At 35.8% G+C, this 27,229-nt stretch overlaps 1 protein-coding gene across 1 annotated transcript; it reads left to right on the plus strand.

Annotated features, from left to right (window-relative positions):
* Nucleotides 1-3,390: 3,390 nt before the first annotated feature.
* Nucleotides 3,391-27,170, plus strand: LOC132556414 (uncharacterized). The gene is made up of 2 exons (XM_060220826.1): nt 3,391-3,871; nt 26,638-27,170. The coding sequence occupies exons 1-2, from the start codon at nt 3,391-3,393 to the stop codon at nt 27,168-27,170; spliced, it is 1,014 nt and encodes a 337-aa protein (XP_060076809.1).
* The last annotated feature ends 59 nt before the right edge of the window (nt 27,171-27,229 follow it).

Genomic DNA, 27,229 nt, shown 5'->3' on the forward strand with positions numbered 1-27,229 from the left:
AACACGTTATCGTCAGTAATTTATTTGTTTCATGACATTTATGAGACATGTGTGTCATTTACGTAACAAAGCCTTTCCAGATAAGTGTACTTTTATTAAATATTCCCTTCCTAACAGTTGATACCTCCCGGCATCAATAATCGCCTGTTATCTGTATCGCTTTATCTATGCTGCCATCGTCTCGTTTCGTCGTTATTTGTTTTCCTATAATCATTGTGATGCTATCTTTAACAGAATCCTATTACCTCTTTATCTTGTGATGTAGAATCTCTCTCTTCGTGATAGTTGTTATTTGCCATTTTGATATGTTAAGTTTTGTTGTCATTGTCCCTTGTTCCTAGTTCCTACATATCCGTGCAGTTTCTAATCGTTTAGAGGTACTATTCTTTGTCTACCTGTCGACCATGACCAGTATTATATCATCTCTATGCAAGCCCTGTCATCACAGTCCTTTTATAACGATGGTTTTTGCCGGGTATGGCATATTTCTGCAGGTATCACTCCGTGTCGTGATGTAGCACCAATTCGTGAAACTAGAGTCGTGTAATGATGGTGGTATTTCAGCAATGTTACAGACCGTTGTTCCAGTAAATATTACTGTCGCTAACATTTGCACTTTGAGAACGATTTAAAATCTTCGGAATAACTCTCAAAATGTCTTGACGCTGAATTTTATTCACTTACAGGTTCCGTGGGCTGGCCGACTTCTAATGTACTATTACATACACGATACGAACTACACAAAAGTGCTGAACATCTTAACTTGAAATCTAAATGGCCGGCTCATTTATGAAAAAGTTAAAACTGGAGATATCCTATTGTCCCTATGTATATATCATGACATCTACAAACTCTAGGAGTTGATGAACTACTGTTAGACGTTTTTTAAAAGAACATGATGACAAGCAAACAATGTTTTTTTGTCATAGTTATTTGTCTCATCCAACAGAACAGGTTATTTCACTGATAGCTGTTTGACGAGTAGAATAGCTGCAAACCGATCTAATATTAGAACCAGATGTATGTTTCATGTCAAATTTCTATTCAATGTGGCAACATTGTCATCGTTAAGAACGATTATATCCAATCTATAGAAACTGGTTACGTGTTGTTTTAAAAGTAGCTTTTACTGAATTAACGATACGGTTATGCAGGTATATCCCGAGATATCTGTGACTTGTGTTTTACTTGAATGAAGCAAATAGTATTTTAAGAAAGGAAAACAAAGGTGGGATATCTTGAGGTACTCCTGTTTATGTATAAATGTCGGAAATCTTTGATTCAATTGGCTAACATTTACATGTGCTGCCATAGTGGATTATTAAGATTCGTTTTTGAACATGATTGCCCGTTATAACGGTACACCTTCAAGTGTGCTGTCGTTGCTTATGCAATTTTATATTCAATTGGAGATACATGAAAATAGAAATGATTGCAATTTGAATTTAAACTCTGAAAGCTGGCATTTGGTATGCAACCGTGTCATTTTATTAACGTCATATCGTTGTAAGGAGATCGATGAAGCGTGGTATTACCACCATTAGCCGCATTTCAATCGTTTAAAGATGATTGAAACTTTTTTGTAACTCTTTGATGTGTCAAGAAACCAAGCTTGGAACAAATTAACATATGAAGCTATGACGTCTACCAGTGTCAATGAACTTTCCATCTGCAGCTTCCTTATACAACTTATCGACTGCTTTAGTGCAATAGCTATTAATATTTTCTTATTGTAACCCGGTCTCTGCTATGGGTGAAGATAAATTTCATTTGGGTATTTTTGTTGTGGCTTCTGGATGATACAAACTTTTTCTGTTGTCAATTTCTGTATATACATATACCCAATGTTTGCTGTTAATTTCCTAACATAAGAAAATATCATTGTTTGTTGTACATTATCGTATCTGTTACAATGTTTATACTACAAATATGAGTTAACTCTTGTTTACTATTTCATATTTTGAAGACTAAGTGGAAGATAACATCTGTATAACAAGTTATTATTTTTTTTAATATTACTGTAGATGGGCAATCTTGTGCGGGCACACAAATAGACATATCACGTATGACCCTCAAAATTCGCTTGCGATAGATACGTAATGCTTGGAATAGCAATTTACACACCTATACTATCTTTTATGCCTGATTTGCATGAACAGTGACATTTTTCAATGTAGATAAACATATTACGGAATGTCTTCTTCGGGTCGCAATGCCAATATGGATAGAAGAAAAAAAAATGGCATGTCAATACGACAATCTGAATACGCCGCTGAATCGACTATGGTACTTTGTAAACATCTTACATACGTATTTTTTATATAATCTCTTTTGTAAACGCGAAACATAATTTTATACATGTACCTTAGTGTCCCAACTGTTAGACTTCATACAGTTAATTGCCTGATGAAAAATGACTTGTCGTCGGAACCTCACAAATAAATCTTTTCTTTACAAATATCTATTGAAATTCAACAAGTTATTTAGGATTTTGAACGATGATGGTACATATATATATATCTCAACGATATCCTAACTGACAGAATCACGGCAATGTGATCAGTTTAGGATGCCTGCGTCCTGTTTCGTAGATAACGATGTTTCATGTACATATATGTGTATCGTTTAGTACTTACACCTCAATAAACTCGAAAGGTAGGGCTAGTGTTTTTATTTCACATTCCTCTCTAGCAATGTTTAGTTTTCATTAGATGCCGATCCTAAAAATAAACACGTCTGATTGGTAAAACGTCGAGTGAATGATTCGTGAAATTAAACCATGTTGATGTTTCTTAGAATCTGGCAAGTACTTTTGTAAGTTTACATTGTGTTAATTATCGCAGATAACAACCACGCTTGTAGTTTGTTATGTAAATCGATGCATATCTCTCATGATTTTTTGTGTATATCACTACGTCACTTCATTCACTGCTACAAAAATGCATTTGAATGGTTTAAATGGTTAACCGTTAGTTAAAATCAATTTGAAGAGGTGAAGCTTGTGTTTTAAAGGCTCTGAAGTAAACAACGATTGTCTACCTGTATATCTTGTTCAATGGGGGTGTTTCTTTACCGCGGCGGACGATTCTTGCCTGCGGCAATAAAAAAATCAAGGTTTTTTTTCTCAAAGGTCATGGCCTTGGGTGCAGATTTGCCTTTTGATTAAATCAGCTTGAAAACACATTAAGCGCAAAGTTGTAATTAAATTGTATGGTTATCATTAAAATGTGTCTTACAAATTTTAGAATTTAGATTGCAAATGAATATAGCTTCATCCAGGGCAAATCTTGTAGATCCACAGAGTATTTAAATTTATATACATATTTATGTCTAACCTTTTATCTTTTATTTAATTGTAGACATCCTTGAAAGAACACGACTGATTCCGGTATGTGGTGGGGATCTATCACAAGAGCCTATTTTCTGACAATATGCCTCTTGGTCAACACAACGTATGGACTTACCATAGGGCATTTAGATCACATGACAGATCATTATCGGACTAAACGTTCAAATTCACCAGTTCCAAGAGTTTTCAATGGGAGAAATATGTTCACCCGAAGAGGACGGGAAATGCAGCAATCGCATGGAAGTCGCCCCAACTGTACGAGAAACTGTGGTCATAAAAAAGGACTTCAAACTCAGTTTAATGAAATGCTCCATATAGAGAGACTTAAAAATATAATTATGCGAAAGTTGGGTCTACAGATGAACGAAGAAGGAGATGTACAAACACCCTTCCACACACCACCCTTGACACGAAATTCTAACACAAACCCCAAATCAGAAAAAAGGAAAAGACAACACACTAAAAAGGAAACATCCTATATACGTGATTTCTCGGAAATCATTAGTTTCTCTGAAAAAGCAGGTAAGTGCAGTATGTACACGTTTAATATTTGTATGACTCATCTAGAAAATTGTCAATACTGCTATATTTGTCATTTCTGTGGCTACGGGTAAGTTAAGTATTACCTAAATTATTCGAGTGAATGCATTGTCGGTAAGTCAGTATCTGTTAAAGGTCTACCACCACGATAATGTCTCCTGTTATAGAAATAGAAAGTAACCTAGTAACTGCCACTTACCAGTTCACACCTTATTTCTACAAACCTTCTACTAAACGTGATATCTTTATGTGGTAATTGCTGATATTCACATGCACTATAAAACATATTTGTATAGCAACAACCAATTATTATCAAAGACTCATAAATTAACACTTAGCGAATAAGATCAGACGATCCGAAAGATTAAGCGTCTTTTGCTTCATAGACGACACTCGGCGTGTAAATCCAAGCACGTATTTCCCGTCAACAACGTTAATGGCAACGACGCCCACAGATATATGAAAAAAATTAGATACGTCCAACTTTATTTCGCATAAGGAAATCAAATATTTTCCTATGTGATTATTATGACGATTGTCAAAATTCATTATCATTTTAATCAACCTGGAAACCAATTGTTGTGGGCTTTTCTGTCGATAGATAATGCCTAGCACGAAAATTGTTTTATTGCGAATGAATATAGAATCACCTGTAACATGTTGCAAGTTGGAAACAATTATTATTCAGCTTGTTTCGATCATGTTAGTTACCTCGAATATCCTTTCGCTCAAAATCTGTTTGGAACATTTTTGGGTCGATATTGATAATTCCACGGAATAGCATTTGAGTTATGAAGCATTTATACACCCGAGTTATGTATTCGTCAGAAGAAATGACTTTTAAGTAACTATTGTTCTTATCGCGGTACTGTCATCCCAGCAACTGGAACCGTTACTAATAGGAGATAAGGGAATAATGAACAAGCGCGGTAGGTGAAAACAACACAACAGCCAACAGGAAAACATGAATTAACAGCTTTAGGGAATGTCTTTGTCCTTCAACCTTCCCACAGTTAACATCTACTTTATGTCCACCTACGAATCTCCTCTACCATCCGTGTAAGATGTTCCTCGTATCTTATGTAAATCACTAGATGATGACCTGCTTTACTCCGGCGACTTGGCAGGAAATTGTTCACGTGGCAAAATACATGAATGAATGCAGCAATATATTGCGTCATTATGACAACTACATACACATCAACCATTACTCATTCACATAGTATTACATGTATGTTAAGTCTAGTTTTTTTCATTCATTAGCTTGTTTGTGTATAAAGATAAATAAATAATACAGTATTCTAGAAAATTCGTCTCCACAACGAATATTTACAAAATATAATTTACCAGTGATGAGCATATTAATCTCGAATGTAACATTATGGAATTTTACTTACGGAATATTTTGAGGCAGAAACCTATTTGATTTATTTTGCTGGACAGACATATTTTGAGCGTTTTTGTATACAGTTTTATATGCCAGCAGAACACAGTTAAGTTAATGACTTAATAGTTGTGTTGTTTTATTACTGAAATGATGCGGAAGCAACTTTAGCAATGAACGGAACAAGTTATAATGCGCTTTCATGACCCTGATACTTGGTATGTGTCCTATACGATCTGTAAACGTGTAAATACACCAAACTTTGAATATTCTATGTGTTGAAATTGTCGAGAATGGTTGACATCCATATTCTGATGTAGTTAAAACTGCACCAATTGATATTTGGGGCTAAATAATGTAATACTTTATGCAAAGTTATTTTCTAAAATTTTGATCAATGTGATTTTTTTTTTCAATTATGGGATATTAGGCTTGTTTTTATGCTATTCCGATTCTAAGAGTTTTAAGTGATGTATTTAACACAATATCAACGAAACAAAAAGTCAGATTTTGATTGAAACGGTCCTTCACACTGTCTTGGCCAATCAAAACGGTCCTATCACCTACTCTCACCTGCATCAACTTTACTGGCATTACCGACAAACCCACTTGAAACTGAGAAAAGTGAATAAGAAGAAAAAAACTAAAGGTGTACTACTTCAGTAGAACAGGTGCCCTCGAATACCTGGTATATTTTTCTGCTACACTGAAAAAACGGTTAAAACACTACATTATGTCGTGGTCCTTTAAACACATCTCTACACATTGTGTCCACTAACCATTGAAATGTTTAGGTAATTACCGGTGACATGACATTTAAGAAAGTTCGTACTGAGATGGGCGTTTTCAGTGTTGATATTTCTGCTGGAAAAATACTTGAACGTAACATTACTGATATCATTCTGTTCTGCAATACTACAATGCATAGCTCCTGTGGGTGGCATTTCCGATGATAATTGTAAACCGTAGTTTTGGAAAACAAAACAGTGTCGTTCTAAACGTAATACATCTTGCTTTTCTTGTTAGTTATTTATCAGCGGTGACACGTATCTTTTCGGGTCGATGTTTAGGAATTACGTACAGCTTAAATAAAACGCTTTCCCTGGTTATGCTATGGAGAAAATGGAGACAAGTTTTAGATAGGTTCCTATATACGTTATAAAATAAAAACCGCTTAACGCAACATAATCAAAGTAATTGTTTCTGAAAGGTTTTGTTTATCACTTGGGACTGAGTCATTCACGTGGCGGTACTGCGTCAGTCATTGTTTTTAATACTTTCACCTCTGATTCACCACAACGCTTGACTACTCTTACATCTGAATCACAGCTACGCTTTAAGTATCTTCTATTATATAAGAGATGGTCTTAGCGACATCTTAACTATTTAACAACACTTCCCTAGCAACACTTCCTAACAACACTCCTGCTTTGTACCAACACCGACACATGACCACCATTAATGCATTGTGGATGAGTAAAATGAAAAATACATCGCAACGACGAAAATATCACTTAAATTGGACTGTCATTTTCCGATTTAAGTGGATGTCGAACGACAACTATGTCAGTGCCTGCCTTTTGGCATTCTGAAATAATGTTACAGTGTATGAAATGTTTCTGATATGTATCCGTCCATCTGTCCATGTCATTGATTATTTGATATGATAACAGAAACGGTTTGACGTCCTTATCAATGACGAATTAGAATTAGAAATATTTCAATGCATATGTTTTCGAAAGTGGTAAGACTGATTCTATCACTTTATCAAATGTTTTTGTTCTTGTTTGGAGATAACTGAAATAGTTTGCATTCAAACTGTTTTTATACGCTGTCAACGTGATGACATTGCTAACGAAGAAATACAGATGTTTGGCACCAAATGATAACCGACGTTGGCAATGTCACTTTGTTGTAACGTCTGGTAACGTCCATATTAATGATAATAACTTAACACGTTATAGTAGGATCAACACTTCACGTCATTTACTAGTCACCATGACAACACCGAGTCACAACAAAACTTAACGTCAGTTACTAGTCACCATAACAACACACGACTCACAACAAAACTTTACTTCAGTTACTAGTCACCATAACAACACACGACTCTCAACAACAATTTACGTCAGTTACTAGTCACCATAACAACATTCAACTCAAAACAAAATTTTAATTCAGCTACTAGTCACCATAACAACATACAACTCACAACAACACTTTATGTCACTTACTAGTCACCATAACAGCACACGACTCACAACAAAACTTTAAGTCAGCTACTAGTCACCATAACAACACACGACTCACAGCAAAACTTTAAGTCAGTTATTATTCATCATAACGACACATGACTCATAAAACACAAAAGTGTAGGTGAACGCGATACCTAGATCCTGTAACAACGTAGCAATTTAATGAAATAATTAATGAATAATGAGACTTCATATTACACAGTATCCGATGATTTGTTGGTTTTCATAAAGTTTCATCAACTGTAGAATCCTCGGCTTGTTGACATTCCCTCAGTCAAGCCGTAGTGTCCGGTTAGAAAACGAAAAATCGCTAGTTCAAACCCAAGCGATGTCAGGGTGTTTTTCGTCACCCCTTCCTATTACAAATTATGTGCCATTGATCACTGCAAAGGAAGAAGCTAAAGGAGATTGAAATGCTTCCTTGGATATATTGAACCTAGGTAGTTGTTGTCTTCGTGGTCGAAGACTTTGTGAGGGTTAGAATAATGTATATGTTGAAAGTACTGTTTGCCTTAATAGATAAATAGAAATAAAAAAAGACACACAAGTGAATAACACCTTTTTAATACCAATTTAAAGTCAAATACAGTACAACCAAATAAGGCACCGCCTTACAATATTAAACACATGAGTCGCTGTTGACTTCATTTAACACGTGTACTGTCCCTTAGGGTGATGTTACCATTCAAAACCACGTGGCTTATAAATGACTTAAAGCTACATACAGTGTCCATGGTGTGGTGGTTGCATCTAACCATAACAACCTTAGAAGACCTCATTACGGAATCTGAGCTACGACGATCGAGTCAAGTTGAACACATTACAATAAGAGATCACGTTATGTCATGCCCTGTGATTTTGTTCCGCGGTATATAAGAAGATCACGACTTACATCTGTGCGATATCGACAGCTACTTACTGTCTGACTTTGATCTTTAAGACTTTTTGCTCCTCCTTCTTACACTTGTAATGATAATAAATCACTAATGAAGGTAACATACGGTAACTATTACATTCATATAGGAAATCACAGGGCACACACAATCAGTTGCTATATATACATTTAGCAATATACTAATGAAGCTAATTATGACCAAAGTGATGTGAATTATGTCATACCTTTTGATTCTTTGATCATTGTCGAAAGTAGAAGACAAATGTTACGTTTAAAGTCTTTTAAACTCATCAGGTGATTGGCTGTCCAAATAACCCATTGTCTGTGGTCCGTCTGTCTGTTTAGCAAGATTTTGTTATCCTATTTCTTCTGAAGTTGTGGATTGGTCATTCTCAAATACCACATGAAGGGTTTTCCTCAGCGCCTAGTCGTGCATCATCCCATTTTTTGCCTGATTATAAAAAACGACCGAGAAGTGACCATTTTGGATTTTGAGAGTAATGGTTCATGATCACTGTTGTCCCGTCTTTGTTGTGCATTGTGACATTTTGGGACTGGAAAAAGAGCAAACTGGCCGAGAAACCTTCATTTTGGATATCGGGTTTCTTGAAAAGTACTGGATGGAAAATAGTAGAATCGTATATATATGTAGGTTGTCCGTGATCGATTCCTAATTGTGCACTTTGGTTTTGGGACAGATTTGAAAAACAAAATGGCTACCAGATGGCCATTTTGGATTTAGCATTTAAACGAGGAATTTTAAAATTTCATAAGAGCATAACCAGGGAACTACATATATATCCAAACACACGGCAGTTGCTTTCCAAACTTGTATCTATGTTCTTTCTGATAGGAAAAACACAGAACTGTTAGAAAGCTATAAATAAAATGTATAAATAATGTAAGGCGGTTTTGAACAATGTTTAAAGTTTTTGGTATATTTATGTGCGTATCAGTCCATAATGTGCACCGTCCAGACTAAATCATACCATGCATTTTTCACTAGTTATCCTGTCGTGTTGATTTCGGCGTCGACTGTCAGTGGTCGACGTCTTCACTGAAGATGGAGATCGTGTGAAGCAAATCAAAATCAAAATTATAAAGCGTTTCTGAAAGCACTTGTTCGGATTTGTTTTAAGCGTCAAAGATAAATGTCAGCGTTTATTCTGTAACAGATATATACCAGTATAATTGGTTTCCGCCTGATAAGTTGATTTCACTTCGCCTCATCAGTCTCTAAACACATACATTGCTTAATTCCGGAATCTGCGTGCGTGGGATGACTGTTCAAGTAGAAATGCGAATACCTAGATTATTGTGTCTATATATTTATGAAAACAAAACAATACTAGTTCCTTCACTAGAATAAACATAGCGTGTATTTTTTCTACCTATAATTAGTGTCATATGTGCCGAATTCAAAAAGAGTGAAAATTACGACATGCACAAAAGAAAGACATACATGGAAACTCTATGAAATAAATATAAGAATTAGGCCAGGAGTTAAGGAAAGGTAAGCGTCTTTTGCTTCATCGACAGCTTACGTTGTTGCCCTAGTTTTATTTAATTTGAATTAGGGTTATGATTTTGTTGACAGAAATGAAGAATTCTGAGAAGAGAAATTAGAAGCATCACGCTAATAATACAGCCAGATGGAAAGCTGACAATGTTGATTTCGTTGTTAAAAAACACACATAAAGCGGCTGATGTAGAGGAATATTCCGTGTCCTTCCTTTCCAATTTCAGTGGTTATATACGAAGGGCGTGGTCAATAAATATGTTGGTTGCTTAAAGACTCATAGACGAAACAGAATGATTAAGAAGAGGCTGGTCATTACGTTCAATGATTAGTCACAGTTGCTTACGAGTAGTCACTAGTTAAATGATACGTAATGCTGGCCTCACATAGCAAATACGCCGACGTTTATTGTTGGTATTGTCACTGACATGCTCCTATTACTTTTAACCTGTATATAATGCTTACCACGAACTTAGTCGTGCACACCTGTTTACGAGGATGTGTATAAAATATGCTTCGAATGCAGTTTTTGTATTGTTTGAATATACATACTATGTCATCAATTCAGAGCTGACGATGTGATGACTGTTAGTTCACACAACATGACACGAAGTGCATACGGCCACCTCAGATTGTAAATTGAAACCACACGGAAATGCCGGTGGAGTTACTATTGTTTTTCATTTTGGAATTTTAGTATTCATACCCATGTGTTTGATAAAAACAATTATTTGTATATTTGTACAGCTGTTCGTTTTCAAACAAAACGGTTATAACTGTGTCAGTTTATTGGTGTCATGGCCATCATTGTTATCAGAAATGTATTTGATATACAATAGATCAACTGCAAGACATAAACATAAAAGCTTGCATATTAATGTATATTCCTATATCAATTACGCTTTTCCTCAAATTGAAATAGCTATTCTGTTATTTTGAAAAGATCTGTTTTCGTGGTTAAGATTAAATTCGAATTACTGACATTCATGGTTAGGGTGTTTAATCGTAATTATGATAATTCCATGTTAGAGAAATTTATAATTCTTTCAAACTAATGAGAATTTCTAGAACTATCGAATAATGATTAGTACTAATATATAACAATAGGAAGTGCCCGAGGTAAGAATGCTTGCACCGTGAGTGTCATTGGCTTTATTATCGTTCTTGTTTAATGATGGCTGATTCAGTAAACATAAATAAAACGGTAGAGTCAGTGTAAGCGAAAATCATTTCCGCAGAATGTCTATCTCTCCAACAAGTATTATCTAGGAATGCTATGAGGAATGATGACAAACACTTGAGACTCGTTTCGTTCGTTGACACAAGGATCTGTGTGTCACTGCTCATGTGACCTTCTACTTAACCTTCACACTGGGAAGTACTATCTAGTGTACCTACTTAGGTATATGAATCATGCTTGATGCAAGTTTATGACTTCATACAGTAAATAGGTTCTTGAGATTATAGGTAGAAATACTATCCTGGTGTGTACACGTGCAAGACGTGCGTTACGTAGAATTCGAAATGTCGTTCCTTTTTGCTAGAAAGTCATGTATTTGTGGTTTATCAAAGCAGTCATTAACACGAATCTAAATGTTTTAGTTTGTTAATATTTTTTTACTGAGTAAAAATTCAGATCAAGATTCTGTTTACACAATGGTATTTTACGATACGTTTCTTGGCTTAGCTGACTAATACGGAACCAATGACGTGGTGACTGTTACTGGACCAATGGTGTGATGACTGATACTGGACCAATGGTGTGATGACTGATACTGGACCAATGGTGTGATGACTGATACTGGAATGATGCCTGGGTGACTAATACGGAACCAATGACGTGGTGACTGTTACTGGACCAATGGTGTGATGACTGATACTGGACCAATGGTGTGATGACTGATACTGGAATGATGCCTGGGTGACTAATACGGAACCAATGACGTGGTGACTGTTACTGGACCAATGGTGTGATGACTGATACTGGACCAATGGTGTGATGACTGTTACTGGACCAATGGTGTGATGACTGATACTGGACCAATGGTGTGATGACTGATACTGGACCAATGGTGTGATGACTGATACTGGAATGATGCCTGGGTGACTAATACGGAACCAATGACGTGGTGACTGTTACTGGACCAATGACGTGATGACTGATACTGGACCAATGGTGTGATGACTGATACTGGACCAATGGTGTGATGACTGATACTGGACCAATGGTGTGATGACTGATACTGGACCAATGGTGTGATGACTGATACTGGAATGATGCCTGGGTGACTAACACGGAACCAATGACGTGATGACTGATACTGGACCAATGGTGTGATGACTGATACTGGACCAATGGTGTGATGACTGATACTGGAATGATGCCTGGGTGACTAACACGGATCCAATGGTGTGACTGTTACTGGACCAATACGTGATGACTGATACTGGACCAATGGTGTGATGACTGATACTGGACCAATGGTGTGATGACTGATACTGGACCAATGGTGTGATGACTGATACTGGACCAATGGTGTGATGACTGATACTGGAATGATGCCTGGGTGACTAACACGGAACCAATGACGTGATGACTGATACTGGACCAATGGTGTGATGACTGATACTGGACCAATGGCGTGATGACTGATACTGGACCAATGGTGTGACGACTGTTACTGGATCAATGGTGCGATGACTGTTACTGGACAAATGGTATGATGACTGATACTGGACCAATGACGTGATGACTGATACTGGACCAATGGTGTGATGACTGATACTGGACCAATGGTGTGATGACTGATACTGGACCAATGGTGTGATGACTGATACTGGAATGATGCCTGGGTGACTAACACGGATCCAATGGTGTGATGACTGATACTGGACCAATGGCGTGATGACTGATACTGGACCAATGGTGTGACGACTGTTACTGGACCAATGGTGTGATGACTGATACTGGACCAATGGTGTGATGACTGATACTGGACCAATGGTGTGACGACTGTTACTGGACCAATGGTGTGATGACTGATACTGGACCAATGGTGTGATGACTGATACTGGACCAATGGTGCAATGACTGTTACTGGACCAATGACGTGATGACTGATACTGGACCAATGGTGTGATGACTGATACTGGATCAATGGTGTGATGACTGTTACTGGACCAATGGTGTGATGACTGTTACTGGACCAATGGTGTGATGACTGATACTCGATCAATGGTGTGAAAACTGATACTGGACCAATGGTGTGATAACTGATACTGGAATGATGCTTGGGTGACTAACACGGAACCAATGACGTGATGACTGATACTGGACCAATGGCGTGATGACTGATAAAATGGTGTGATGACTGATAAATATGTTGATATGCTATTGAAAATTAAATGTGATGGACCAAAAGTGTGTGAAAGGAAACCAATGACGTGGTGACATTTAAATGTGACATATGGTGTTATTTGTTGACCAATGGTGTGATGACTGATACTGGAATGATGCCTGGATGACTTTTTTTGAATCTTTAATTATGACATATTATCATTGTATCTATTTTGGTCAATGGTGTGAAATTTACTGTGTCGTAAGTATATGACGGAGGTTGCTGTGTAACATCAGACATACCTTATCTCATAAATTGCCATATAAGTATGGTGTGATGACTGATACTGAACCACTGACATCGGTGACTGATACTGAACGACATGTTCGCATGACTGATAATGAACCAATGGCTTGGGTGACTGGTACGGATTAAAGGGCTTTTTGGACTGTTAATGAACCAATGGCTTAAGTGACTGAAACTTAACCGATGACTTGTTTGACTGTTAATGAACCAATGGCTGTGATGACTGATACTGGACCAATGGCTGTGATGACTGTACTGGATTAAATCACTTGTGTGAGACTGTTAATGAACCAATGGCTTGGGTGACTGGCACGGATTAAATCACTTGTTTGAGACTGTTAATGAACCAATGGCTTGGGTGACTGGCACGGATTAAATCACTTGTTTGAGACTGTTAATGAACCAATGGCTTGGGTGACTGGCACGGATTAAATCACTTGTTTGAGACTGTTAATGAAACAATGGTGTGATGGTGACTGGTGCGGATTAAATCACTTGCGTGATGACTGTTAATGAACCAATGGCTTGTGATGACTGGCACGGATTACCAATGGCGTGAGACTGTTACTGGACCAATGGTGTGATGACGGATTAAATCACTTGTTTGATGACTGTTAATGAAACAATGGCTTGCGTGACTGGTACGGATTAAATCACTTGTTTGAGACTGTTAATGAAACAATGGCTTGGGTGACTGGTACGGATTAAATCACTTGTTTGAGACTGTTAATGAACCAATGGCTTGCGTGACTGGTACGGATTAAATCACTTGTTTGAGACTGTTAATGAAACAATGGCTTGGGTGACTGGTACGGATTAAATCACTTGTTTGAGACTGTTAATGAACCAATGGCTTGCGTGACTGGTACGGATTAAATCACTTGTTTGAGACTGTTAATGAACCAATGGCTTGCGTGACTGGTGCGGATTAAATCACTTGTTTGAGACTGTTAATGAACCAATGGCTTGCGTGACTGGTACGGATTAAATCACTTGTTTGAGACTGTTAATGATCCAATGGCTTGGGTGACTGATAATGATCCAATGGCTTGGGTGACTGATAATGATCCAATGGCTTGGGTGACTGATAATGATCCAATGGCTTAGAGACCTGGGATAGCATTTTATCTTTACCAAATTGTATTATAAATGTGATGATTTTTAAAATTCCCATTGGTAAAGTTTACCATGGAGAGCACCATTCCCTCTTCCCAAACCTATAGTCTTAACATGTCGCAGTTGGTTATATATTCAAGAACAATTTTTTACAGGTGGAAATTTCGTCTGTTTTGACTTAGAGGGCGACAAATAAAATTCATGCAAAAATGTTGTTGAAATATGTTGATATGCTATTGAAAATTAAATGTGATTCATGTAGTGAAAGGAAACTTTAACTGACTGGTAAGACATTTAAATAGTGACATATGCACTGTTATTTGTTGAAGAGGTTTATTCCTGATTGGGTCCTCTTAAGTAGGTTTGTGGGATACTTTTTTTTGAATCTTTAATTATGACATATCATCATTTATCTATTTTCGTCAGAGTTCAAATTTACTGTGTCGTAAGTGTATGAGGAACGGAGGTTGTTGTGTAACATCAGACATACCTTATCTCATAAGTTGCCATATAAGTAATGGAATATACAAGTGTGTCGAGCAATTATTAAATATGCATGTTTGTTTCGACCTCCCAGGTCCTTTTAAAGTACTTTGCCTCAAAAACTCGAAATATTCAGAAGAGGAAGAATAACATTTATGTTTAGGACATCATTTAATGCAGAAGAGGAGTAGAATAACATAGTTACCACAGATCTATTATCAGGCAAGTTTGTATGTACATAAAATGTACCTTTCACCTTAGGCGTCTGTGCAGGGACAGGATGGTTCTTTATATGCAAGATATCCTTACTATAGACAAAAGGTTGGTGTAGTAGAACTGGACAGACAAAAAAGAATAAATAAGTCTATGGTGGAAAAGAACTCAAAGTATATAATAATTGTTTTTTGTTCGTCTGATATTGATGATTTGTTACGTCTGTGAGATTGGACTGGAGAAAAACGAAAATAAAAATGTTTTTAGACGTCTTGTCTTAATATTATACAGACAAAAACAACTAAGTCTGGTCTGTCTTTACATACATGTTTTTCTATTTGAAGGTATTCCATAACATTATGATAAAAGTCTGCGTGTGGAAACATCTTATAACAGCCAACACTATACCGCAATTAATTTGATATTTGATTTATAGTTAGATTTTAAAATGCATTATTTATAGAAGTTGTAAAGTCTGGTGTTAGAGCTATAACAAACCGTGATACGACATATATATTGGTTGAGTCTGAAATGGCAGACAGATAAAATGAACAACATGTAAAACTAATTTGCAGACATTAACTGTCATAGATCTGTCTTCATTGTTAGCACTAATGCTATGCTTTACATCACTGATTTGAAACAGTAGAATATTCATATTCAATAATTAATACATTATATTACATGGTATCATGTTCAACCCGTGATTTTGAGCATTACATTAGATGATAAACTTCCTAGTTATTGAATCTATTAAAAACTGCACGTTACACTTAATAACAGTGTTGGCATTAGTATGGACCTTTATGAACAGGTAAAGGAAGTGATTTATAGATCTTATTAATTTCCAAGGCGTAACTGTCACTCAGTTTCTTCATTATCGGATACTTGTTGTTTCATATACTGAAATGACTGCATAATTTATATACCATAATTATTTTATCTTTTTAATTGCATTGCAAATTATGAATGATGGGTTTAATGATTATGCAGTTCCTTTTAAAGTGAGATAATTGCACTGATATAATGATCGTTTAATCAAGCTTGTAGACAGTCGTAAATCTCACTGTTTATATCGTCATGTAAATGGCCGACTCCTCAGTATATACGACCTTTTTGAAATCTGATTGATCGGGGCGTGCATTGAGAAAAAAGGGCCACTCGTGTTTGGTTTGGCAGTTAATACTCATAAACGTACCATTTTTAAAATCAGTTAGAGACTTGATTGCACATGTGTGTTGATAAATCAACATTTTTTCTATGACAGTTTTATGCTGTCTAGATATTATATCGTTTTTGATTTATATGAAATTGAATTGATATTTCATAATTAAAGCAATCACAGTGACATCGAATGAAACTCCATGAAAAATATAATTATATATAAATAGTTTACTCAATTGTGAGCTAAAAGCATTGTCAGCTTCAGTAGAAGACCGATAGGAAATATTCTATAAAGAGTAGTGTTGATAAAAATGGAATATTCTATATGAATAAAGAGTAGTGTTGGTAAAAATGGAATATTCTATATGAATAAAGAGTAGTGTTGATAAAAAGGGAATATTCTATATGAATAAAGAGTAGTGTTGATAAAAAGGGAATATTCTATATGAATAAAGAGTAGTGTTGATAAAAAGGGAATATTCTATATGAATAAAGAGTAGTGTTGATAAAAAGGGAATATTCTATATGAATAAAGAGTAGTGTTGATAAAAAGGGAATATTCTATATGAATAAAGAGTAGTGTTGATAAAAAGGGAATATTCTATATGAATAAAGAGTAGTGTTGATAAAAAGGGAATATTCTATATGAATAAAGAGTAGTGTTGATAAAAAGGGAATATTCTATATGAATAAAGAGTAGTGTTGATAAAAAAGGGAATATTCTATATGAATAAAGAGTAGTGTTGATAAAAAGGGAATATTCTATATGAATAAAAAGTAGTGTTGGTAAAAAGGGGATATTCTATATGAATAAAGAGTAGTGTTGATAAAAAGGGAATATTCTATATGAATAAAGAGTAGTGTTGATAAAAAGGGAATATTCTATATGAATAAAGAGTAGTGTTGATAAAAAGGGAATATTCCATATGAATAAAGAGTAGTGTTGATAAAAAAGTGAATATTCTATATGAATAAAGAGTAGTGTTGATAAAAAGGGAATATTATATATGAATAAAGAGTAGTGTTGATAAAAAGGGAATATTCTATATGAATAAAGAGTAGTGTTGATAAAAAGGGAATATTCCATATGAATAAAGAGTAGTGTTGATAAAAAGGGAATATTCTATAGGAATAAAGAGTAGTGTTGGTAAAAAGGGAATATTCTATATGAATAAAGAGTATATCCTATGTTTATAAAGAGAAGCGTATGAAAGATACACTTTATTGTTGAAAAAATAGATTATTTAGCATTTTCGCACTGTAAACTAACTTGATTTTATTGCTGTATATAAGTGTATAAATACGTGTATATGTAAATATGTTTGATGTGAACTTGTTTCATACCATTTATATTTAGAGATTAATTTATCCTGTGTATCAATCTTGTTAAAATACATTGATTCGGAGGTATTTCCCGTATTAGATAAATTCACACCATGGTATTGATAGGATAAATTCGTGGGTGATGAGGGATTTTATAAACAGAACACTGTATAGGAATCGTGCAAGGCAATGATTTTATGCCACGAGGCGTACTGTACCATTCCTGTTTACCTCCTACAAACCAGGCAGTACAGTGACCTTGGAACAGCATCATGAACGTCGGAACTTGTGAAATGCGAATATGAAATTGTTTCGGGGGGTCCTGGTGTGCCTGCAGTGTGATATCTGTTTTGCAGTAAACCAGGGTAAACGGAAACTAGGCAACGATATAAAGCTTTTGTAAATATTCATATCAACACAATCAAATACACATGTCTGCAATTTTCACTGTTACCTTATTAATATTCAAAATCTAGTCTCTAGCAGGGTTATGATAAGAGAAAGGCGTTCGTCCCAATATAATAATTATGGCACTGATTAGAGGTAGAGAACGTTTTGAATTTCTAATTACATTTTTGTCGGCAGAATGGGATATAGGCAAAATTGTGTTGCTATTTAAAACCACATTAGCAAAGATTCTACATAAGACCCACAGGTGAATAGCACTTTTCAATGCAAATTAAAACTCATTCAATTAAAGCCGGACAATGAATTAATACAGCTGTTACGTCCTTCTAAGATGCCTAGGATTTGGCTTAAGAAACAATGCAAAATGATCGAAGGAAAAGTCAGAATTTAAACATTGAGGTACAGGAGCCCCATAATTCAATTAGTTTCCTAATTTTTTATGTATCTGATCATTTTTTCGAAGACAGAAGTACGTGTGTATATTCTGAGTCATACCGTTATTCGAATTAATTAAAACATGTTATACTAACATATGTGTCTAAAAGAATTTATGGTTTTAACTTTTTTAGATATATTTTACAACAATGTCTGAAAAGTCGTTTAGATAAAATCGAAAATAAATACCATGGGTACGAATATTAACGCATAACAAGTCAGTGAATTATACACACAGATAGTTTTGTATCACATACTCCCGAAAGGCACAAGCTCCATTTTTTTATGCTGGTATTGTAATTAATTTGGGTAATTGGTATCCTCAGGTAACTTTTTTTATTCTAGAACTCATTTATCAAAATATTTGTGAAATCGATATAATTTGAGTCGATTCATAGCTTTTTTATAGATAAATATTCCTGACAGATTGATTAAGAAACCAGGCTAAAGGACCATCATTTACCATTCATGTTGGTAAATACCTTAACAAATGTCACGCAATTGCTTAATTGAAATCAATTCTCGTCAAAATCTATTAACTTTAAAATTACTGTCTAAAAATAATAACTAATGAAAAAGTATTTGAATTCCTTTCCCAGGTTCCAGACGAGAAGGTATTTTGAGTGGTACGTACCTGGTACAGAGCGGTAATCGTGCGGGTGGGGGCGGTGCCTGGTTCGGTCGACTTCTATATAAATATGACAATAACACGCTGTCACTTTGCCTTTCTGTATCATCATGTTGTCTTTACCGAATGTCATGGCACTTCATTCCAAGTTTAGGTACATTGTGAATTTTTCAGTCCACAGTACTATTAAACTTTTTTTTTTTTTTTTTTTACTTTGGGGCGTTTCTCTACTTGCATCCATTAACATACTTAAAACACAGACAACATATATTGTCGCCTGTATATTTCACTAAAAAGGGTTTTTCCTTTTGGAATCCCTTGGTTCCGCTCGATTGTACTCGCACATATCCCCTGTTCAAGTCCTGCACGGTCTGAAACATTGCAGTGTTTCATGGCCCTCCTTTGCCCTCTTAGACAATACCCAACAATCATTTATCTGGACAAAAGTGTCGTTTTTATCACATCTTTTGGCATCTCTGGTTTCGGCTATAACTCACTACATATATGCATTATAGATGCTCTTTGTCTGGATCTCAGAATTTAGTAGAACGTTTCACGAAGTCTCTGCTTCACCTACTATGTTTCTTTACATCCTCAGAGTTCGTTTCTATGTTTTTTCTTGGCCTGCTGATATTTCTATAGAACATTTTAAACAATAAACTATATATTACTTATTTCGCTGAGCATTTCGAGTTTCATTTGATCTGAAATCAAGCTGGGACATTGTCTTTGTCTTACTCAAGTCATTAAAGCTTGGCTTAACTTAGCTTAACTTTAATGAACCACGTTGACAAGAACTAAATAATCAAAGATCGGAAATAGCCTGACTCACCGCGTGTTAAAGTAATTGTGTGACATCGACTGGGCCATCAGAATGGGCCAGACTTTGGCAAGGGAATATTAAACAAATATTTTTGCATAACATTTCTGTAACCCATTTATATGTTATGTCAATATTTTTTAAGCAGTACGAAATTCAAACGTATACTTGAATTAGATCAGAAGGGTAGCTTTATTTACGCGATACAGAATGAGGGTATCGCTTTTCAATCGCTTTAGTCATTTTAAGTAATAAAATGATAGTTTAAGCATCCAAAGGTCTTTTGATAAATATCATCTGCGCCACATACACTTTCAAAACAGACACATGTGTCTAACGCATTAGGTCACCGATTTTACCGAATAAAGAATGGCGCAATTTCGAATACATTTGTTTTCTTTCATTTTTTTTGGAAAATTGGTGTTAAAAAGTTTCCTCGCATGCGCAAAGACATTTCCATCAAAACGTGACAGGAAAATTGACCAATTTTGCACGAAGAGCTGTTCATCGTGACAGTAGCAGTGGTTAGAGTGTATGTCAAACAAAAAGTTTGGTATGCTTTTAATGTGCCGAAATATCATCCAAATTACATTGTTTATTTTCACAATGTACTGACCAACCATTTTAAGGTTTAAACGTTGATAAAAACGTGGCATATAGTGTCTCAGTTGCATTCAATTTGGCAGTTTAAAGCCATTGCAGGGATTTCCCTTGCTACACTGCGCAATATCAATGTGCCATAACCTACATTACCGTATACTATATACCTCTCGTCGTGGCTTGATAACGAACTGATTCTCACTCAGTGTGAAGGTCATTAGAAAACAGAAACCGAAGTATATTCCGCATAATGCGTTATGACATTAGGAACTATTTTGTGGACTTTTTCTCTTTGTAGTTTTCTCCATACAATTCTCGATATAGAGGGCTTTCAAACATATCTGTTAGAATAGGGTACATCTGTAAATCGCTATTTGTTGTCTTTGGGGGGCACGGCTGTACGGCACAAAGAGCATGGTACAAAACACGACCGATTGATAATTGTATTATTGCTTTCTTAAACAAAGCCTCGCGTTGATTTGACGTTAGAACAATATTAGTCTTTATAATGCAATGGCATTGATAAGCAGGCCTAGTGATAAAGAGAAATCAAAAACTGAAAAAAAAGATATATTTTTCCAATTAAAGGACTTAAATACGAACGGACAGACATGATGAATCAGTGACCCAATAAACAGGTTATGAAATATAGAATAAGTGGAGACAATAGAAACAAAAGGAAATGGTGAGGATGTAGGTAAGAATGAAGTATTTAGTAATTAAAGGGAAGTGGAAGAGAAGTTTTTTGTACTTACTGACATGTCGAAGAGAGATAAGAACACCACAAGATGAGAATATGTTATTATGAAATAGCTAATAGAAATTTTCGTGCTCGGTTTCAATGTGGATAAGCTTGGGGTTGAAGGTCTTCAACGCTACGGGCCTTTCGAAGGGTAAATAAAAACCGATGTTGGGGTAAATTTGTTTACATCAAATTAAATCACCCTGAAAATGGATGTCGCGAAATATAACACGATTATATATACACTAAACCGGTACATTTAAATTTCTTCGGCACATGAAATTGTATGCATAACAATGCAGTTCGGAGGTTAATCTCCAGGCGTCCACGCCTATGAAGTTTGATGTTATCCGCATCGACAGGTAGGCACACTGGTTATGGACAGGTCTTTGTGCCGGAATTCAATTTTGCTCATCCTGTGTGACCTGTTGTCTGCACTCTCATTGTCATAATGACGTCACGACTGACACTGACGATCAAGTGTCAGTATTATGTCCTCTATTGGCGCATGCTATTAGCGCTGGGTACTCATTAAACACACAATGCATTGCCTTTTTACACGTTTTTGAGGGTAATCAAAGGGTCGTCTGCATTGTAATGTATTCAATGTCGTAACCCTTTGTGATGACGCCAAGTCTAATTTACCGTAAGAGCCTTTACTATTGGAAATCTTTATTTTTCAAATTCTAAAATGCTTACTTTCTAAAAGTCGATCGTCAAATCCTGTTATTGTGAAGCATCCTTAATAAGCGTATATTTTGTTTTGTTTTTTCCGTCGGTTGAGTTTATCATTACAGTTTGTTAAATAGAGGTACTGATGTTTTTCTCGTCCGCCTCTGCAATCTGTACATTTTGCAGTTAATGAATGCTGAGGTGAGGTATTACTAGCGACATTCAGATGACAAACAGTTATGAACAGTCTTACACTTTATTTAAGTATGTATAAGTTATAAGGATGCCTTTTTAATGGCGAAAAGCACCGCAGAATTTTGACGTTTCTCAAATATGTATGCCATTCTCTGATTGATAGCTTTCAATATGGAGAGGTAACCAATAGATTACATGTACTCTGTGGAAATTTGAACATTACAATTTTAACGGAACATGTAGCGTTAAGGTAGAATCTTATGTAGTAGAATTTATGGTAATTTTGAGTTCAGTTAAGCTTGTTATAGAACATCTTTTAAAGCGATAATGAAGGGTTACCTTGTTAAAGGGATAAAAATGCTTCTCTCTGTTTACTTGTTTTGATCAGCGGTATTGTATATTGATGGTGGCACAATGTAGAATGTGCAAGCATCCTGTTTATAATGTCCTTGACAAAAAAAAGACCTGACATAATCAGTTAAGTGTCATCTTAATGTTTCCCTTCTCATTTATAAAATACACACGTGTGTTCGTCCTTATTAATTCCTCAAACACTCGAAATTATGTGTTTACGAACAAAATATAAAAGAGGTTTTTATTTTTTTTTTTCATTCAACGTATTATTGTAACGGGAGCGTTGTTTCCAGTCAAGCTGCTTATTGTCCATTGCATATGTAATAAGTGTTGGCATGTTTTGTCAACATGTGTTTTTATTTTTTATCTTTTAAAGTATTTTTTAACAACAACCTATGAAAGTCAAACTGCTCATCAGAGTATTTCCTAAAATAGTGCAATTTGCCATTAATGTTGATTGTAGACATCCTGTGGCCGCTCTGCAGACTAATTTATGACTTATTTTAGATTGTCACTCATTTGAAGCATGTAGTTTGTTTTATTTCCGGTAATCATGAACCCATATATGATTTTAGATCGTCACAAGAAATATCATTAGCATTTTTTCCGCGTGGACGGAGGTTTATGACGTGTTTTCAACATAATCCCGGACATCTGGCGACGGCGTCAACTTGAGATATGAACATCTGCTTAACAAGCTTGTATAAAGGGGTTACATTCAGCAAACAGACATTTGTTTCTAATACGTAAATACACTATATACAAAAATAAGAAACAAACAAACGTATACCATTATACTGAGTTTTATAATCTAAATATCTCCCTTGGGTTTTCATTAGCAAAATGATAAAATTACGCATTCGCTCTCGTAGCTAAATTACTTGCCATACAAAACCTGAATGAAAAAAAAAACCAGTAACATGGGACAATAGGTGAATTGTGTTTGTTCATACAAATGAAGATTATAAAGTAAGGAAAGCAAAAATGACACCTAGATACTTTGTAAAGAGCCCAGATCACAGAAACGAGAAGACAATTATGACACCTAGAGACTTTGTAGTGAGCCCTGATCACAGAAACGAGAAGGCAATTATGACACCTAGATACTTTGTAAAGAGCCCAGATCACAGAAACGAGAAGGCAATTATGATATCTAGAGACTTTGTAGTGAGCAGCCCTGATCACAGAAACGAGAAGGCAAACATGACTTCTAGAGACTTTGTAGTGAGCCCTGATCACAGAAACGAGAAGGCAATTATGATATCTAGAGACTTTGTAGTGAGCAGCCCTGATCACAGAAACGAGAAGGCAATTATGATATCTAGAGACTTTGTAGTGAGCAGCCCTGATCACAGAAACGAGAAGGCAAACATGACTTCTAGAGACTTTGTAGTGAGCCCTGATCACAGAAACGAGAAGGCAATTATGATATCTAGAGACTTTGTAGTGAGCCCTGATCACAGAAACGAGAAGGCAATTATGATATCTAGAGACTTTGTAGTGAGCAGCCCTGATCACAGAAACGAGAAGGCAAACATGACTTCTAGAGACTTTGTAGTGAGCCCTGATCACAGAAACGAGAAGGCAATTATGATATCTAGAGACTTTGTAGTGAGCAGCCCTGATCACAGAAACGAGAAGGCAAACATGACTTCTAGAGACTTTGTAGTGAGCCCTGATCACAGAAACGAGAAGACAATTATGATATCTAGAGACTTTGTAGTGAGCCCTGATCACAGAAACGAGAAGGCAATTATGATATCTAGAGACTGTGTAGTGAGCAGCCCTGATCACAGAAACGAGAAGGCAATTATGATATCTAGAGACTTTGTAGTGAGCCCAGATCACAGAAACGAGAAGGCAATTATGATATCTAGAGACTTTGTAGTGAGCAGCCCTGATCACAGAAACGAGAAGGCAATTATGATATCTAGAGACTTTGTAGTGAGCAGCCCTGATCACAGAAACGAGAAGACAATTATGATATCTAGAGACTTTGTAGTGAGCAGCCCTGATCACAGAAACGAGAAGGCAATTATGATATCTAGAGACTTTGTAGTGAGCCCAGATCAAAGACAGCAGAAAATAAAAAAGGTGTAACCAGACATCATTTAAGAAACAAACAAAACCTCAAGGGGCGTTCAACAGTGTATTTTTTTTACAGCCTTAGAAAGTGAAAACGTTTTAAATCCTTGAAACGAGGTGTGGTGTCTGCACACGTTCATTAATCAACATTTTCATATTATTGAAATACTTTTTATTTAATTCGTTGCTATTTGACTGATGCGTTTGTTGATAAAAGCAAATCGAGAAATGGTATAGTGTTCGTCTGTTGCCTTATTCCTTTAGCTATAATATCATTGAATTACAATATTTGAAAGGAAATGTAACGATATTAGTACACAAGGAAATCAAAACAGTAATGGAAACATGGTCATTCACCTTCTCGGTTAATGTGCGAAAACTACATCACAGACATATGTAAATCTGTCTTTCTGTCTAACTATACACTACCTTAGCTTAACATGGGTGATATGATGATGCACGATGTCAGTTTCCGAATTAATGCGCCATGTGCATTTGTAATGTGTATGTGATGTATAACACTACCACACCGGAAATAACAATGGTTATGATCGTTATAGAAATGCTTTACATTAGTTGTATGGAACAAATGTGATAGACACTTTAGACAATTACGTTCCCTTAAAGCCCCATAAAACGCCAATGTTATTGTTATGATTGTGCAATCGTCCTCAAAAGAATGGCAGGACAGTCAACCCCACTTGAAGAAGTGCTATCTCCCTCTAAAGAGTGGCAGGACATTCACCCCTATTGATAAAAGTGCACTCCTGCTAAAATAATAACAGGAGATTCAGCCCAATTTAACTGCAGATGTTGTATACACAAATTATACTTATGCTGTAGAATAAAACTGTTTGGTGGCTCGTGCTGTAACTTAAGAACGAATTCAGGTGAAGACAATTAAATGCATCAGAAAGCTAAAGGGATGAAAATTCACTTTGACAATTTTGCAGTTGTGTTTACACTTTCGTTCATTCTCACAATAAGGAGCTGGTGTCAAGACTCTTTACTTGATAATAAAAACAGCTAAAAGCTGTTGTCGATCGCTGTTCGTATTAAAGATAAACATCTTCTATCATATATGGATTTCTTTGTTTATTTCTTACCAATGTATGGAATGATGTAAGTTACCTAGGTTGTTAATCTTGTTTTAAATTACTGCAAGCTGAATAACTTGATTTCGCCGATGCACACTAACTAACAAGCCGTAATGAAATAGAAAAAAATAAGAAGTTTTGTGTTCGGCTGGCGGTGTGTGAAGATTGTGAAAACGACACAAAAATGACGAGCACTTTGTTATTCAAATTTAATGTTTGATAGAGTAGTTAATGCATCATACAGCTGTTATGTAATTCAATAAATTTTGTAATTTTTGATAACTTAAGAACAACGTCAAGTGCATGTGTATATTTTGAACCGTGCCACCATTAAAATCAATCAAAACGTGACATGCAAGTTACGGCAAACCTCGGGGACTTAACGTCAAACATCGGTGTCGAGATCACACAAGTGAATATCATCTTTTTTGTGGTATTTCTTTATGTGTTGCACTTGAACTATCATCTTAGGAACTATATCGGTAGCTCAGTAATACTTAATTGAATGGTACTTTTAAAAATGCATTTTATTTTTAAACCACCAATCATCAGTGTGTATGATAAAATATATTTCGTTTTTCAAGTCGAAATTTCCATCTTGCTTTTACATCTATTTTTACACATATCGACCTTATCTTCAACTAATTTAATAGTTTATAGAATTCTATTCAGAATGGTATGATGCCCTTTTTTATTTGAGTTTTTATGTGTTACAGGCAATGTGTCCGAAAAAGATGTCTTATCCTTCACCATTGACGTCACAAACAACCCAGGTCCTCTTGAAGCTCTGAGTGCGCATCTATGGATCTTGATGCGCAAACGCAAGCGGAAGAATAATCGCGGAAAAAAGATTTTCTTGGAGGTATTAAGAAAAGACGATGACGACACGGGTCACGAAGTGTTAACAAGCTTGATCACACGTGTCAAGAAAACAAGATGGCAGAAAGTTAGTCTGCCTGTCACTTTTATACAGTCACTTTTAGATTCCAACAAACGTAGACTACAACTAAGAATTAGATGTAGGAGATGTGGCAAAGTAGTGCGTCCAGTTTTATTTAGAAAACATAAAAATCTCAAAAGAAAATCACAAAAACTGTCTGTGCCAAAGGTGAGAAAACGATCGCGACAAAAGCGGAAGTTACGGAAGTTACATCGGAGAACACGTAAACGCGAACGACGTACTCGACCATTCCTGGTAATTAACACAAGATATAAACTTACATTATCTACAAGAAGGGGATTGAATTAATGTCCGATTCGCTTGGCCGACAAACTAAGTATATGTAACTGCGATCTATCGCAATGGAC

The sequence above is a fragment of the Ylistrum balloti genome, unplaced genomic scaffold, assembly GCF_031769215.1.
Source record: "Ylistrum balloti isolate Yb309-2 unplaced genomic scaffold, AGI_CSIRO_Ybal_v1 Utg370568, whole genome shotgun sequence".
NCBI classification, from domain to species: domain Eukaryota; kingdom Metazoa; phylum Mollusca; class Bivalvia; order Pectinida; family Pectinidae; genus Ylistrum; species Ylistrum balloti.